The sequence below is a fragment of the Nerophis ophidion genome, linkage group LG17 (assembly GCF_033978795.1).
Source record: "Nerophis ophidion isolate RoL-2023_Sa linkage group LG17, RoL_Noph_v1.0, whole genome shotgun sequence".
NCBI lineage: Eukaryota > Metazoa > Chordata > Actinopteri > Syngnathiformes > Syngnathidae > Nerophis > Nerophis ophidion.
In genome coordinates, this window is record NC_084627.1 from 39,891,709 (window position 1) to 39,908,579 (window position 16,871).

Consider the following 16,871-nt stretch of genomic DNA (forward strand, 5'->3'; position numbering starts at 1 on the left):
TCCATAGCATCATACTCCTACGTATATTTTATCTTGTGAAACAGTACTTGTTATAATGCTAAATGAATGGTAACAATATTTAATGTTCACCCTCCAAACAAATGCTGGAACTGGATGTAGGCCACATTTTTGCAGCCTAGCAATCGCAGTGTAACACTGCTAATGTCAAATAGAAAGCAATGTGTGACGAAATGCCGATTTTAATTCACTTGATCCAGTTGGAGATCATCATGTCTCTGCTGGGTCTTCTCTGTCCTCCACTCTTTGAGACTATTGCGGAGTTGGAGGACTACCATCCTCGGATCGCTCTCAAGTGGCAGCTGGGACGCATCTTCGCTCTCTTGCTAGGGAACCTCTACACGTTTCTTTTTGCCCTCTTTGACGAGGTCAACAATAAGGTGTGTGATCTTACTCTTGTTCCACGTTCGAGGAATCTCTTCCAGTGATGACATCTTAACTTCTCTTTACGTCTTAGCTGAATGAAGAACAGTCAATCAAGAACGCCTCCATCTTGGCCATACAAGAATACTACGCTAACTTCTCTCGACTGGCCAATGACTCAGAGGCAACCCCACCCCCCATGAACCCTGCCGATGTCATTAGAGGACCTTGCTGGGAGACGGCTGTTGGCATAGTAAAGACAAGGCTTTTACTTCATTGGATATCGCTACATCTACACCATCTAATATGATCATTTCATTTTTGTATGTACATACAGGAAATTGGAGCTCTTAGATTGGTGCAATGCAAACTGCACTTTCAATAATCAACACATTGTTAAATTCTAACCTCTAAATCAGTGTCAATTAAAATCATATATTTATTATGTTTTACTACAATACATTATAGTTGATGGGCTTCACGGTGGCAGAGGGGTTAGTGCGTCTGCCTCACAATACGAAGGTCCTGAGTAGTCAGGGTTCAATCCCGGGCTCAGGATCTTTCTGTGTGGGGTTTGCATGTCCTCCCCGTGACTGGGTGGGTTCCTTCCGGGTACTCCGGCTTCCTGCCACTTCCAAAGACATGCACCTGGGTATAGGTTGATTGGCAACACTAAATGGTCCCTAGTGTGAGTGTGAATGTTGTCTGTCTATCTGTGCTGGCCCTGCGATGCGGTGGCAACTTGTCCAGCGTGTACACCGCCTTCCGCAAGTTTGTAGCTGAGATAGGCACCAGCGCCCCCCGCTATCCCAAAGGGAATAAGCGGTAGAAAATGGATGGACGGATGGATCGTAGTTGATGTATTTCTTATTGTTTGGGATCGTTGTGCACGTGTAAAAATACAAAACCCAAAACCAGTAAAGTTGGCACGTTGTGTAAATAGTAAATAAAAACATAATACAATGATTTGCAAATCATTTTCCACTTATATTCAATTGAATTCACTGCAAAGACAAGATATTTAATGTTCGAACTGAGAAACTTAATTATTTTTGCAAATAATCATTAACTTAGAATTTAATGGCAGCAACACAATGCAAAATAGTTGCAACTGGGGCATTTTTACCACTGTGTTACATGGCCTTTCCTTTTAACAACACTCAGTAAACGTTTGGAAACAGACCAATTTTTTAATTCTTTCCCATTCTTGCTTGAGGATGGTTTTCTGAAGTGTTCCTGAGCCCATGTGGTGATATCCTTTATTACACACTGATGTCAGTTTTTGATGCCGTACCGCCTGAGGGATCGACGGTCACGGCCTTGTTGCTTACGCGCAGTGATTTCTCCAGATTCTCTGAACCTTTTGATGATATTACGGACCGCAGATGGTGAAATCCCTAAATTATTTGCAATAGCTCTTTAAGAAATGTTGTTCTTAAACTGATCGACAACTTGCTCACGCATTTGTTGACAAAGTGGTGACCCTCGCCCCATTCTTGTTTGTGATTTAATGGAAGCTGCATTTATACCCAATCGTGGCACCCACCTGTTCCCAATTAGCCTGTTCACCTGTGGGATGTTCCAAATAGGTGTTTGATGAGCATTCCTCAAAATTTTAAGTCTTTTTTGCCATTTGTGCCAACTTTTTTGAACCATGCCGCAGGCATCAAATTCCAAATGAGCTAATATTTGCAATAAATAACAGTTTCTCAGTTCGAATGTTAAGTATCTTATCTTTGCAGTCTATTCAATTGAATATAGGTTGAAAAGGATTTGCAAATCATTGTATTCCGTTTTTATTTATTATTTAAACAACTTGCAAAACTTCAATGGTTTTGTGTTTTGTAGTATTAGAATTGTTTTTTAAAGAAAAATACATGCGTTGAATTATTCAAACCACGCAAGCCAATTGTGTCCTCATGACTTTTGATATCCAAATTTCGTCCCTGGGCAGATAGATGCATAAATCGACTATGTTGATACTACGGGTAGTATCAGTATATGATTGATATTAGAGTGATTTAGATTGATATATATATTTTCACCCAATTATTTTTTTTTGTTTTATTAATATTTACAAACTGGGAATTATTCCGGGTACACAGGCGGACTTTGAGGGCAAAGACATGTATATAAATGAGTAATTTTGTAAAGTTATTGAGTACTATTGACTTTTTTTTAATCAAACAATTGTAGGTTGTAAAATAAAACAAGGCACTTGTTTAAATATTGTGTTGAAACTGTTACATTGTCAGTAGCACTCACCATAAAATAAAATTGAAAAAATATGGTTAATAAATTTGGCCGGTATCTGGCAATTTCACTCATTGATCATAATTGTCAACTGGAAACCCTGATCAAAACAGTGTATAATATGTGTAAATGTTATTTATGATGTTTTCAAAAATAAAACTTTTGAGAGTGTATTGAGAATCGTTTAATAGAAACAAGTATTCGAAATTGGAACTAAAATTGTCAAAATTCAAATATTGCCCAATCCTAATTATAATTGAACAAAAGAAAGCATCTGTCCGTATTAGGGATTGAATCTAATTGATAGTATTAATCTTTTGTATGTTTGTGTTGCAGGAGTTTGTAAAGCTGACGGTGTCAGACATTCAGGTCACCTATCTGACCATCTTGATAGGTGACTTTGCCCGAGCTGTCATTGTGCGTTTTCTTAACTATTGCTGGTGCTGGGACCTGGAGGCTGGATTTGTAAGTACTGTACATTAAACTGGTATAATCTGGTAGTTTAGCTAATATCTAGTTACTTGACAGCGACTATTTCAATAGTTCAGTAACAGTTGAAGTCATTGATAAGCCTTTTTGAGTGCATGCTTAACAACAAATGGAATACAAAATGGGAGGAAATAACTATGTGATGATGGTTTTTTATTATGGTTGTTATATTTGTAATTGCACAGATATTTATCGATAATAGAATGGCAAAGTAATCTTAGAATATCTGCAGATTATAGTGGGTGGAGATTTATAGGAAGAAGAAACTAGTGATAAGACTGTTTTCTGTGTGGCATCTTGACTGCAGACCACTATGTTTGAAACTAAGATCTTGGTCAGGTTGTTTATAATCCAGCTGCAGAGAACACTTCCAATCCTGCGTGTTCTAACTTGTCCCTCAAAAGATCAAGTTGGATTGTGTAGAATGTATAAAAAGTTATGGATGGATTTTGATGAAACTTTCAGGAAAGAGGTGAAATTGGTAGAAACTAGTGATTAGATTTTGGGGATGGTGCAGATAACCAAAAGGAGTCAGGACTTTTTTAAAAGCATTCTTTAGTATTTGGAGATTGGAGGAAGTCAAAAGCTTTTTTAGTTACATCTTAATCAAACTGGAAGCTTTGCATTCAATTTAAGTTTGCAATTTTATCATTTGTTGATGTCAAAGTCCTAGCATTATTGTAACTATTTAAAAACTGCGTATTTGTTCATTTTAGCCCTCATATGGAGAGTTTGACATCAGTGGCAATGTTCTGGGACTGGTCTTCAATCAAGGAATGATCTGGTTTGAACTTTTTCGATTCTGCAATTAAAATGATTTGTATTTTGTGTATTCCCAGTACTGTGGAAGCCGTTTATGTTGACAACCTGTCTGTCGACAAACTCATCAGTTCTTTTTCTAGCGTTTTCTTAATATTACTAAAAAGTGCCTGTTAAAATTGACACTAATGGTCAACCGCTTTTGTTACCGTAACATTTGAGAGCCTAAGACAGGGGTAGGGAACCTATGGCTCGCGAACCAGATGTGGCTCTTTTGATGACTGCAACTGGCTCTCGGATAAATCTGAGCTGACATTACTTAACACAATAAGTAATGAATAATTCCACTTGTAATCACAGTGTTAAAAATAACGTTAAAAATATGAAAATGCTCATGCATTTGAATCCATCCATCCTTTTTTCTACTGCGCCTGTTCAAGAAGTTGCCTTAAAGGTAAGAAATAATTTATTTATTATTGATTAGTCTAGGGCTAGCCCTCTTGGGGGTTCTTCAACAAGGCCCAGGTGGGTCATTTACACACCTGTCGCTGATTTCGAGGCCGGTCCTGGCAACACCCCGCTTCGCTGCAGACCCGCAGACCCCCCCCCGCCCCAAGTTAGCTTCAGGATAACAACGTTATTACAAAGAATAAGGGACTTATTATACTCTAGAAATGTTGGTCTTAATTAAAAATGCACACTATTAGTTGTGTTCAGTTTTAAAAATATATTATATGGCTCTTACGTAAATACATTTTAAAATATTTGGCTTCTTGGCTCTCTCAGCCAAAAAGGTTCCCGCCCCCTGGCCTAAGAGGTTATTACCACGAGAAAGGGTTTGTTTAAGTCAACATCTGTTGTTGTATTGTTAACTTCATCATAATCGCTGAGCAGCATGAAACCACAACAACTACCTTCTACTTATACATGTACACAGTGATTTCCTGCTCAGTGCAAAGTCAGCTTTAAAATAAATGCATTAAGAGACTTAGACTTCCTTTTATTGTCATTTGAATTTGAACTTTACCGTACAGATAAGAACAACATTTTGTTACATTAGCTCATGGTAGTAACCTATCACAGTAACCAACAAACACTTGATTTTTTAAGTGTGTTAGCCAACGAAATAAAACTAATTTACCACAGCAGCTGAGACAAGAGTATAAGTTATATGAAAACGGAAGAATCTAAATTTAAATATGTACAAATGGAGAAAAATGATGTAAACAACCTTTATCATCCACTCTTTTGCTTCTGTCTCTGTCCAAAGTCACAAGTACATCCGCTCCTGATGTCCTATGGCAGGGGTCGGCAACCTATACCACTCAAGGAGCCATTTTGACCCGTTTCACAAAATAAATAAAATAATGGGAGCCACAAGACTCTTGAAATTTATAATGAAATAACACTATATAGAGAGTTTTTGTTTTGCTTTGTTCTATGTATAAACCAGGGTTCTCAGACACGCGGCCCGCAATTAAATATGAAGATTTGATGTTAGTGCGCCCAGTGAGTTTTATATGAATACCCCTTAGCACCACACATTCAATTCCTCCCGATTTGACCGGGAGACTAGCGGGTTACCGAGTGACTATTCCCTCGGACTTGTGCTGAGCAAAACCCAATCAACAGAAATAAGGGCGTGCCACGATTGCACTGTCTTTAGTGCCCTCCACAACTTGTGCATACAGCTTACCAGTCAGGTCACGTCTTGTATGTGGCCTTTGCAGACGCACAAATGCGATTGCAAGACATTCTTGGTCAACAGCCATACAGGTCACACTGAGGGTGCTAATTTAAACAACTTTAACACTTTTACAAATATTCGCCACACTGTGAACCCACACCAAACCAGAATGACAAATATATTTCGGAAAAACATCTGCACTGTAACACAACATAAACACAACATAACAAATACCCAGAATCTCATGCAACCCTGACTCTTCCAGGCTACAATATACACCCCACCCCCCCCGTCCCCTCTTGCATTGGTTGAGGTGGGCGAAGTTGGGGGGGCGGGGCGTATAATATAGCCTGGAAGAGTCAGGGTTGCATGAGATTCTGGGTATTTGTTATGTTGTGTTTATGTTGTGGTACAGTGCGGATGTTTTCCCGAAATGTGTTTGTCATTCTTGTTTGGTGTGGGTTCACAGTGTGGCGCATATTAGTAAGAGTGTTAAAGTTGTTTATATCACAACCCTCAGTGTAACCTGCATGGCTTTTGAACAAGTATGCCTTGCAATCGCTTGAGGATTGTAATAACGGTTTCACACAATACCTGCCCAGCCCGCACGCTCACAGTGTTGTGTAACAGTGGGCACAGCTACATGTATTAGAAGATGTTATGGTTTTACCATCTCCGACCGCCCTCAATGTTGCTGTCAGATTAAAAGTCGCAATATGCAAACCTCAGACAATTTTAGGGAAAGGCACTGAGATCAGAAATCTCCTGGTAAATTCGGGAAGGTCTGCAAGTTTGCAGCTGAGCCACAACAGAGTGATCAAAGAGCCGCATGCGACTCCGGAGCCGCGGGTTACCGACCCCTGTCCTATGGCGTCAACATAAACGGCTTCCACTGTAGTACCTTTCCTTGCTTTATTGATGATTTGTCACAGAGAAGATATCAAAGTAAGTGAACGATGAAATCCTTTAGGATGGGAGCGTTTTATGCTCCCGGTCTGGTCGGGATCAACGTGCTGCGCCTGCTCACCTCCATGTACTATCAGTGTTGGGCTGTGATGGCCACCAACGTCCCCCATGAGAGGGTCTTTAAGGCCTCCAAGTCCAACAACTTCTACATGGGTCTGCTCCTCCTCATCCTCTTCCTCAGTTTGTTGCCTGTTGTCTACACCATCATGACCCTGTCGCCCTCGTTTGATTGTGGACCCTTCAGGTAACGACACTCGTCTGATTAAGCAAATGTTGATATTCAGATATATTCCTGTTGCTGTTTGTAGTGGTAAAGCGAAGATGTTTGATGTCATCATTGAAACCATCACACTGGACCTGCCAGCCTTCATTGGGACATTGTTCAGTTATGTCGCCAACCCAGGTCTCATCATACCGGCTGTTTTGCTCATGGTGTGAGTACAGACATAGAAACAACGCATTAGAAACGCACATTGAATTTATTTTTGTACAATAAGGCTTGATCTTTGCCGAAAACACTTTCCTTTTCAGACTGGCCATCTACTATTTGAACTCGGTTTCAGAAGCCTACAAAAACTCCAACTTGGATCTGAAGAAGAAGATGCAGATGGTAAATGGAGATTTCAATAATGAATATTGTTTGTATTTTGTCCCAAGGGAGGATCAGCTTTTGTCGGACGGTGTTAGTGGTGCGTCTGGTGTGTATCGGTATGTTGTTTTTGGGGAAAATCATTCCTAGTTTCTCTGACAAAGCAGCCATGGACAAGAACACCACATTTCACCTCCTGTTTCTATCTTCAGTGTAACTCGGCCTGTCGCCATCACGTCTCTACTTCATCGCTGCCACCACAGCCGGGGGGTCGTCAATAAACCACAGACTCTGATTACATTGAACACATATTTATTAAAGAATTACCAAATAATATTATGATATATAAAAATATTTTGCTTTTCAAAATAATATCCATTTGCTGAATGGTGATGTACGATTTTGATATTTTTTCGCTCAGTTGGTAGAGTGGCCGTGCCAGCAACTTGAGGGTTTCAGGTTCGATCCCCGCTTCCACCATCCTAGTCATTGCCGTTGTGTCCTTGGGCAAGACACTTTACCCACCTGCTCCCAGTGCCACCAACATTGGTTTAAATGTAACGTAGATATTTGGTTTCAATATGTAAAAGCGCTTTGAGTCACTAGAGAAAAGCGCTATATAAATATAATTTACTTCACACTTCACTAGTTACCTGTGGTACTAAGTATATCATTAATATGACTTAGTAAATCAATATTTTGACTTAGAAATTTACTAAGTCAAAATAATGACTTACTAAGTCAAATAATGACTTGCTTCAAATGAATACTGTTAATATTAGGAATGTGCCTGTTACTACATTGCATATATACTTACAGAATGGGGCTTCACGGTGGCAGAGGGGTTAGTGCGTCTGCCTCACAATACGAAGTTCCTGCAGTCCTGGGTTCAAATCCAGGCTCGGGATCTTTCTGTGTGGAGTTTGCATGTTCTCCCCGTGAATGCGTGGGTTCCCTCCGGGTACTCCGGCTTCCTCCCACTTCCAAAAACATGCACCTGGGGATAGGTTGATTGGCAACACTAAATTGGCCCTAGTGTGTGAATGTGAGTGTGAATGTTGTCTGTCTATCTGTGTTGGCCCTGCGATGAGGTGGCGACTTGTCCAGGGTGTAGCTGAGATAGGCGCCAGCGCCCCCCGCGACCCCAAAAGGGAATAAGCGGTAGAAAATGGATGGATGGATGGAATGTAAATGTTTGAGGTTTTTGGACATTTCAAAGGTGCTCTATTGTGAAAATAAAAACTGCATTGTTGGCTGCTTCTTGCTAGCGTTTATGAATTTGGAATACATAAAATTACATATTCTTGTCTTAGAGAGGGATTTTGGTTAACACTTAAAATAACTATTTTTTTTTTTTTGACGGAACATCTTCCACAACCAAGAAGAGTCCAATTACCTCCTTCAACCACAGCAAAGTTACACGTCCTCTCTCTTCATATGATTTCTTAAATCATTCACCCCTCTTTTCTGGCGATCACCATTCTGACCAGGCTCGCGATGAAGAGAAGAACCGAAGGAACAACACAGACAGCACCAACCAGGTCATGAAAGATTTGGAGGATCTGCTACCAAACAGTTCTCTGGCACCTCCTCCTCCACCACCAGAGCCTGGTCAGTAAACACTGGATTTAACGATCATCAGTGATTATTAAAAATAAATGCGAATGTGTCATTTACGTTAGGTATTATTATTTTTATTTTTTTAATTAAAGTACCGCCTTCTTTGCTCCGTTAAACAGAAAAGCCTTCCAATGCAAAGCCGACCAAAACAAAACCAGGTACAGCTGGAAAAGGCGTTCACCTGCAGAAAGATGTGACCCTTGCGTCATCTAAACCTGCTCCCCATGAGCCAGTAACCCGAGCCCCACGAGGACGGCAACCAATATCCGGTCCTGGTCGAGGCCGCGGGAGAGGAGCCCCTCCTAGAATATGACACAGTAACTATCACCATAGGCTCAACAACCATATTTGTTGTTACAACTACATTTATTGTTGTTCTCATCCAAATTAAAAATTTAGACAAGGATTTTAAAAATAAATCTGGATGACCATTTCTAATAACCATATTAGATAGGATTGTTTCAAGTTCAAAAAATCTGGAGAAAAATATTTTTAATCGTTACAGTGTAACTGTAAATAATATATGACTGAAATCCATGAATAGTTACATCTGTTTCTGTCTTGAAAATGTTCAGCCCTAATTATGAATTACATTTAAATACAGAATGTGTGCAGTGCTCGTAGCAAAGGAGTATATTTTCTGTTTAAGTAAGTTAACAAGTTAACAATCATCCAGTACTTGATATATTGATTACGCACCTACAGTTTGGATTTATGATAATTCCATTGTGTTTCATTGATGAAGTTGTGTAGAAATGAACAAGAATACTTAATGAAAGAAGCAAGTGTCTCCAATCCGTTCATCACGATCAACCAGTAGATCTTTGGAACTTTATTGGTATATCCCAAAAATATTAAGAAAAATAAATGCATAATCATCGCCTTCCCAGAAAGTGACCAACAGACCTGGTAACATACACTTAACCTCTGTACTCAGCACATGTTTAGACATTTGAATGCAAAGTAATAAACTCTGCACTCCAATAACGCATTTAGTTGCATTTTGTTGGTTTCAGTTTTTAATTTCAGTCAGGGAAACTTGGATAATACTTCTGTGTCAAAGTTCTGGCTAACACTACACCTTCTTGTCCTGCAAACCTTCTTTGTGTAACAGGCACTTTTGGAAAAAATCCTCAAGCTGTGCATGGCTCTGTGAATCGTTGAAACTATATACTATGAAGACCTGCACAGACAAGAGTTTCCAAAACGTGACCAAGGTGCTCGATTTTTACAATGACTCGCGGCACATTGTAGAAATACAATTTGGGAGTAGATCCTGCCTTTTTGTTCATGGCCGGGATCAGGGAGGGGCCTTGGGATCCAAATCTTTGGTGGCCAATGGCCTAAAAATAACATGTAAGGCAGGGGTGTCAAACTCAAATACAGAGTGGGCAAAAATTTTAAACGGAACAAAGCTGCGGGCCAAGGTTGAACAAATGAACCTTTTAATAGGGACCCAAACAAGTTTTGCATTAAATATTAAACAAGCAAGGCTTATATAACTTTAGTGACATACAAAATCCAGTTTCAAATAATAATAATAATAATTAAAAAAATATCAATGGCATATCAAATAAAATTGAAATAAACATTTTACGCCTTTTTTTTCTATTTGCAATCTTATGAGGTAAATATCAAATTTTTTCCACAGGCTAATAATAAATTTGAAAATAAAATAACTATAATGAATGAACCACACATTCAAGCCTTGAAGTAGCAAGAGAAAATGCAGGAATAAAACGTTAATTATTGGTCAGTTTGCTGGAAGTTTCCCGGAAGAGTTAGTGCTGCAAGGGATTCTGGGTATTTGTTCTGTTGTGTTACGGTGCGGATGTTCACCCGAAATGTGTTTGTCATTCTTGTTTGGTGTGGGTTCACAGTGTGGCGCATATTTGTAACAGTGCTAAAGTTGTTTATACAGCCACCCTCAGTGTGACCTGTAGGGCTGTTGACCAAGTATGCATGGCATTCACTTGTGCGTGTGTGTGTGTGTGTGTAAAAGCCACAAATATTATGTGACACACTGTTAGTATGGAGGAAAAGCGGACGTGACGACAGGTTGTAGAGAACGCTAAAGGCAGTGCCTTAAATGCACGGCCCCAATATAGTTGTCCAGGTGGAAATCGGTAGAAATTCAGGAGAATGGTTGCCCCGGGATATTTTCGGGAGGGACACTGGACTCCGGGAGTCTACCGGGAAAATTAGGAGGGTTGGCAAGTATGAGTATTAGCGGTGAATGCGGTGTTACAGCGGCACCAGCGCTGTATAACACCGGCGGGCCAGCTCTAATGCTAAATTGATATTGCCCATCCATCCATCCATCATCTTCCGCTTATCCGAGGTCGGGTCGCGGGGGCAACAGCCTAAGCAGGGAAACCCAGACTTCCCTCTCCCCAGCCACTTCGTCTAGCTCTTCCCGGGGGATCCCGAGGCGTTCCCAGGCTAGCCGGGAGACATAGTCTTCCCAACGTGTCCTGGGTCTTCCCCGTGGCCTCCTACCGGTTGGACGTGCCCTAAACACCTCCCTCGGGAGGCGTTCAGGTGGCATCCTGACCAGATGCCCGAACCACCTCATCTGGCTCCTCTCGATGTGGAGGAGCAGCGGCTTTACTTTGAGTCCCTCCCGGATGGCAGAGCTTCTCACCCTATCTCTAAGGGAGAGCCCCGCCACACGGCGGAGGAAACTCATTTCGGCCGCTTGTACCCGTGATCTTATCCTTTCGGTCATGACCCAAAGTTCATGACCATAGGTGAGGATGGGAACGTAGATCGACCGGTAAATTGAGAGCTTTGCCTTCCGGCTCAGCTCCTTCTTCACCACAACGGATCGGTACAACGTCCGCATTACTGAAGACGCCGCACCGATCCGCCTGTCGATCTCACGATCCACTCTTCCCTCACTCGTGAACAAGACTCCTAGGTACTTGAACTCCTCCACTTGGGGCAGGGTCTCCTCCCCAACCCGGAGATGGCACTCTACCCTTTTCCGGGCGAGAACCATGGACTCGGACTTGGAGGTGCTGATTCTCATTCCGGTCGCTTCACACTCGGCTGCGAACCGATCCAGCGAGAGCTGAAGATCCCGGTCAGATGAAGCCATCAGGACCACATCATCTGCAAAAAGCAGAGACCTAATCCTGCGGTTACCAAACCGGAACCCCTCAACGCCTTGACTGCGCCTAGAAATTCTGTCCATAAAAGTTATGAACAGAATCGGTGACAAAGGACAGCCTTGGAGGAGTCCAACCCTCACTGGAAATGTGTTCGACTTACTGCCGGCAATGCGAACCAAGCTCTGGCACTGATCGTACAGGGAACGGACCGCCACAATAAGACAGTCCGATACCCCATACTCTCTGAGCACTCCCCACAGGACTTCCCGAGGGACACGGTCGAATGCCTTCTCCAAGTCCACAAAGCACATGTAGACTGGTTGGGCAAACTCCCATGCACCCTCAAGAACCCTGCCGAGAGTATAGAGCTGCTCCACAGTTCCACGACCAGGACGAAAACCACACTGTTCCTCCTGAATCCGAGGTTCGACTATCCGACGTAGCCTCCTCTCCAGTACACCTGAATAAACCTTACCGGGAAGGCTGAGGAGTGTGATCCCACGATAGTTGGAACACACTCGCCGGTCCCCCTTCTTAAAGAGAGGAACCACCACCCCGGTCTGCCAATCCAGAGGTACCGCCCCCGATGTCCACGCGATGCTGCAAAGTCTTGTCAACCAAAACAGCCCCACAGCATCCAGAGGCTTAAGGAACTCCGGGCGGATCTCGTCCACCCCTGGGGCCTTGCCACCAAGGAGCTTTTTAACTACCTCAGCGACCTCAGCCCCACAAATAGGAGAGTCCACCACAGATTCCCCAGGCACTGCTTCCTCATAGGAAGACGTGTTGGTGGGGTTGAGGAGGTCTTCGAAGTATTCCTTCCACCTATCCACAACATCCGCAGTCGAGGTCAGCAGAACACCATCCGCACCATACACGGTGTTGATAGTGCACTGCTTCCCCTTCCTGAGGCGGCGGACGGTGGTCCAGAATCGCTTCGAAGCCGTCCGGAAGTCGTTTTCCATGGCTTCCCCGAACTCTTCCCATGTCCGAGTTTTTGCCTCCGCGACCGCTGAAGCTGCACACCGCTTGGCCTGTCGGTACCTGTCCACTGCCTCCGGAGTCCTATGAGCCAAAAGGACCCGATAGGACTCCTTCTTCAGCTTGACGGCATCCCTCACCGCTGGTGTCCACCAAGGGGTTTTAGTATTGCCGCCCCGACAGGCACCAACTACCTTGCGGCCACAGCTCCGATCTGCCGCCTCGACAATAGAGGTGCGGAACATGGTCCACTCGGACTCAATGTCCAGCACCTCCCTCGTGACATGTTCAAAGTTCTTCCGGAGGTGGGAATTGAAACTTTGTCTGACAGGAGACTCTGCCAGACGTTCCCAGCAGACCCTCACAATGCGTTTGGGCCTCCCAGGTCTGTCCGGCATCCTCCCCCACCATCGCAGCCAACTCACCACCAGGTGGTGATCGGTAGAAAGCTCCGCCCCTCTCTTCACCCGAGTGTCCAAAACATGAGGCCGCAAATCCGATGACACAACTACAAAGTCGAACATGGAACCGCGGCCTAGGGTGTCCTGGTGCCAAGTGCACATATGGACACCCTTATGTTTGAACATGGTGTTTGTTATGGACAAACTGTGACGAGCACAAAAGTCCAATAACAAAACACCACTCGGGTTCAGATCCGGGCGGCCATTCTTCCCAATCACGCCTCTCCAGGTTTCACTGTCGTTGCCAACGTGAGCGTTGAAGTCTCCCAGTAGGACAAGGGAATCACCCGGGGGAGCACTTTCCAGTACTCCCTCGAGTGTTCCCAAAAAGGGTGGGTACTCTGAACAGCTGTTTGGTGCATAAGCACAAACAACAGTCAGGACCCGTCCCCCCACCCGAAGGCGGGGGGAGGCTACCCTTTCGTCCACCGGGTTGAACTCCAACGTACAGGCTTTGAGCCGGGGGGAAACAAGAATTGCCACCCCAGCCCGTCGCCTCTCACTGCCGGCAACGCCAGAGTGGAAGAGGGTCCAATCCCTCTCGAGAGAAGTGGTTCCAGAGCCCTTGCTGTGCGTCGAAGTGAGTCCGACTATATCCAGCCGGAATTTCTCGACTTCGCGCACTAGCTCAGGCTCTTTCCCCCCCAGTGACGTGACGTTCCACGTCCCAAGAGCTAGCTTCTGTAGCCGAGGATCGGACCGCCAAGTGCCCTGCCTTCGGCTGTCGCCCAGCTCACAATGCACCCGACCTCTATGGCCCCTGCTATGGGTGGTGAGCCCATTGGAGGGGTGACCCACGTTGCCTCTTCGGGCTGTGCCCGGCCGAGCCCCATGGGAACAGGCCCGGCCACCAGGCGCTCGCCATCGTGCCCCACCTCCGGGCCTGGCTCCAGAGGGGGGCCCCGGTGACCCGCGTCCGGGCGAGGGAAATCTGGGTCCATGGTTTTTCATCTTCATAAAGGTCTTCGAGCTGCTCTTTGTCTGATCCCTCACCTAGAACCTGTTTGCCTTGGGAGACCCTACCAGGGGGCTTTATGCCCCCGGACAACATAGCTCCTAGGATCATTGGGACACGCAAACTCCTCTACCACGATAAGGTTGCAGCTCAGAGAGGAGATTGATATTGCCTCAAGGGCCAAATTAAATTACACGGCGGGCCAGATTTGGCCCGCGGGCCAGAGTTTGACACCTATGATGTAAGGACTGAACAGTATTGGTCCAAGCGTCACGGTTGTCTTCTGCATATACAGATTGCTCTTTACCAACAAATTGAATTTAAACCTCTTAAAGGCAGTTCCTTTAAAAGGTTGGTCAAGAGATTAGTTTTTCTGTTTTTAAAACATTTTGGTCTACGTAACATGTAATGATGGTTCTTTGTTTTGAATTTTGCATTGATTTTGCTGTAAGACATTTTCTGTAGGATACTTTCAGGTTTCTTCTAAAAACTGTTCGTTTTGAGAGGCTTATTAGGTTGATGCAAATGAACCCCTCTTTACCACGGCTGACTAAACTTTCGTCCCCGCCCCACAGCTATGTTTGGTAGTTCTTTTTGTTTTGCTAAGATTGTATGGAATTTGGACACCGGTGATTCCCACCGTCTAATTTTTACTTGACTTTCACCACAACACAACATCTCGGATGATATAGCGGGACCATGAATTGATTAACGTGGACTTCGACTTAAACAAGTTAAAAGACGTATTCGGGTGTTACCATTTAGTGGTCAATTGTAAGGAATATGTACTGTACTGTGCAATCTATGAATAAAAGTCTCAATCAATCAATCAAACCAGCGGCTCCATATGGTTTGTTGTTGGCTCAAGGAGTGAGGGGACAATGCGACAGAAAGAAATAAGGAAGCCCGGTCCGAAATTGGCTGAAGTCAAAATCTACCTAGTCTTTCTCCAATGCTGAATCCTGGACACATACGTGTGTGTATTGAGAATAAAATGATTTTCTATTCTATATCATGTTAATACGTTCACTGCTGCTGTTTTGAACACTTGTAATCAGGCTATACAGTAAACCATGCAACAAGCTACATCGCAAGCGTAGTAAGGGATTATATTACTAACTGGTCCACTGCCAAGCATAGTAGACAATGATCCAAGTAAAAGTAGTTTTGAGGAAAATCATTCATTATTTTGCCGGAGGTTGGGATGCTATTGTCTTACAGTGGAAGGCTAAGCTAGCTACACAACTCAACATATCAATCAGACATTTCTGACGTACAGTTATTATTAACTGTTTCATTGTCTCCTCCATTGTCATAAATTGTATTTGCTGAGCCTGCCAATAAAAGTATTTTTTTTTCTGTGGAAAATCCATCTTTTTGTAAAGGTCTATGGTTGAAACAGGGATAATCTTTGCACACACGCGAAGGGACTTCTTCATAGTTGGAGGCACATTGCAACAAATCACAACAGTTAAAAGTAAGGCACTGTATACAAAACCCAAAACCAGTGAAGTTGGCACAATGTGTAATTTGTGAATAAAAACAAAACACAATGATTTGCTAATCATTTTCAACTTATATTGAATTCAATAGGCTGCAAAGACAAGATATTTACTGTTCCAACTGAGAAACGTATGTCTTTTTTTGCAAATCATTTATTTAGAATTTAATGGCAGCAACACATTGCAAAAAAGTTGGCACACGGGCATTTTTACCACTGTGTTACATGGCATTTCCTTTTAACAACACTCCGTAAACGTTTGGGAACTGAGGAGACCAATTTTTTAAGCTTCTCAGGTGGAATTATTTCCTATTTTTGCTTAAGTATCTTTTCTTTGCAGTCTATTCAATTGAATATAGGTTAAAAAGGATTAGTCAACATTGGGTAGTTTTTGCCTGCTTGGTTGGTTTATTACAAACAAATCCACATTTGTAAGGGTTGTGAATAAATGTAATTTCCAGTTATTAATTTTGAGTGCAATTATAGGCATAAACGACTACAAAGGAATATGGTCATACTGGTACAGTGACATCATGTTTGTTAATCCTTGGTCAGCAAGTACAACGTTTTGTCAACACTGTCTTATTTGTGTCTCTTACATGTCTCTGATAAAGGTTTTCATTCTACAAATTCATCAAACAATGTTTATTTTCATCTTTAGCAGTCAGATGCTACACAATGTCAAATGTGGAAGTAGTGTCAAAGCGCTTTGAGTACCTTGAAGGTAGAAAAGCGCTGTACAAGTACAACCCATTTATCATTTATTTACAATGACATATTTGATTGACTGCGATGAGGTGGCGACTTGTCCAAGGTGTACGCCGCCTTCCGCCCGATTGTAGCTGAGAGAGGCACCAGCGCCCCCCGCAACCCCAAAGGGAATAAGCGGTAGAAAATGGATGGATGGATATTTAATTGAGAACCTGTCTTATTAAACTATGATATACATTTTTAACTCCTTCTACTGGGTCTTTCCTAATTACTAATCAAACTGACTGGGATTTGAACCCAGTCCTCCTTGATTGGGAGATAGCTGTTTTGAACACTCAGCCATCCTTGGTCTTCTTATAGGGAGATTTCGGGCCCCAATGACCTATTTAATTGAGAACCTGTCTG

General features: G+C 43.0%; 1 protein-coding gene across 1 annotated transcript in view; it reads left to right on the forward strand.

The window, feature by feature from the left end:
• The window catches only part of tmc2a (transmembrane channel-like 2a), a 42,265-nt gene extending 30,132 nt beyond the window's left edge, over nt 1–12,133 (forward strand). The window contains exons 11-19 of the mRNA XM_061877180.1: nt 219–398; nt 476–634; nt 2,971–3,099; nt 3,840–3,907; nt 6,540–6,779; nt 6,844–6,969; nt 7,067–7,145; nt 8,615–8,735; nt 8,864–12,133. Coding sequence (XP_061733164.1) covers nt 219–398; nt 476–634; nt 2,971–3,099; nt 3,840–3,907; nt 6,540–6,779; nt 6,844–6,969; nt 7,067–7,145; nt 8,615–8,735; nt 8,864–9,057 — 1,296 coding nt within the window. The 3' untranslated portion in view covers nt 9,058–12,133. The remainder of the gene's footprint in view (nt 1–218; nt 399–475; nt 635–2,970; nt 3,100–3,839; nt 3,908–6,539; nt 6,780–6,843; nt 6,970–7,066; nt 7,146–8,614; nt 8,736–8,863) is intronic.
• Nucleotides 12,134–16,871: the final 4,738 nt, after the last annotated feature.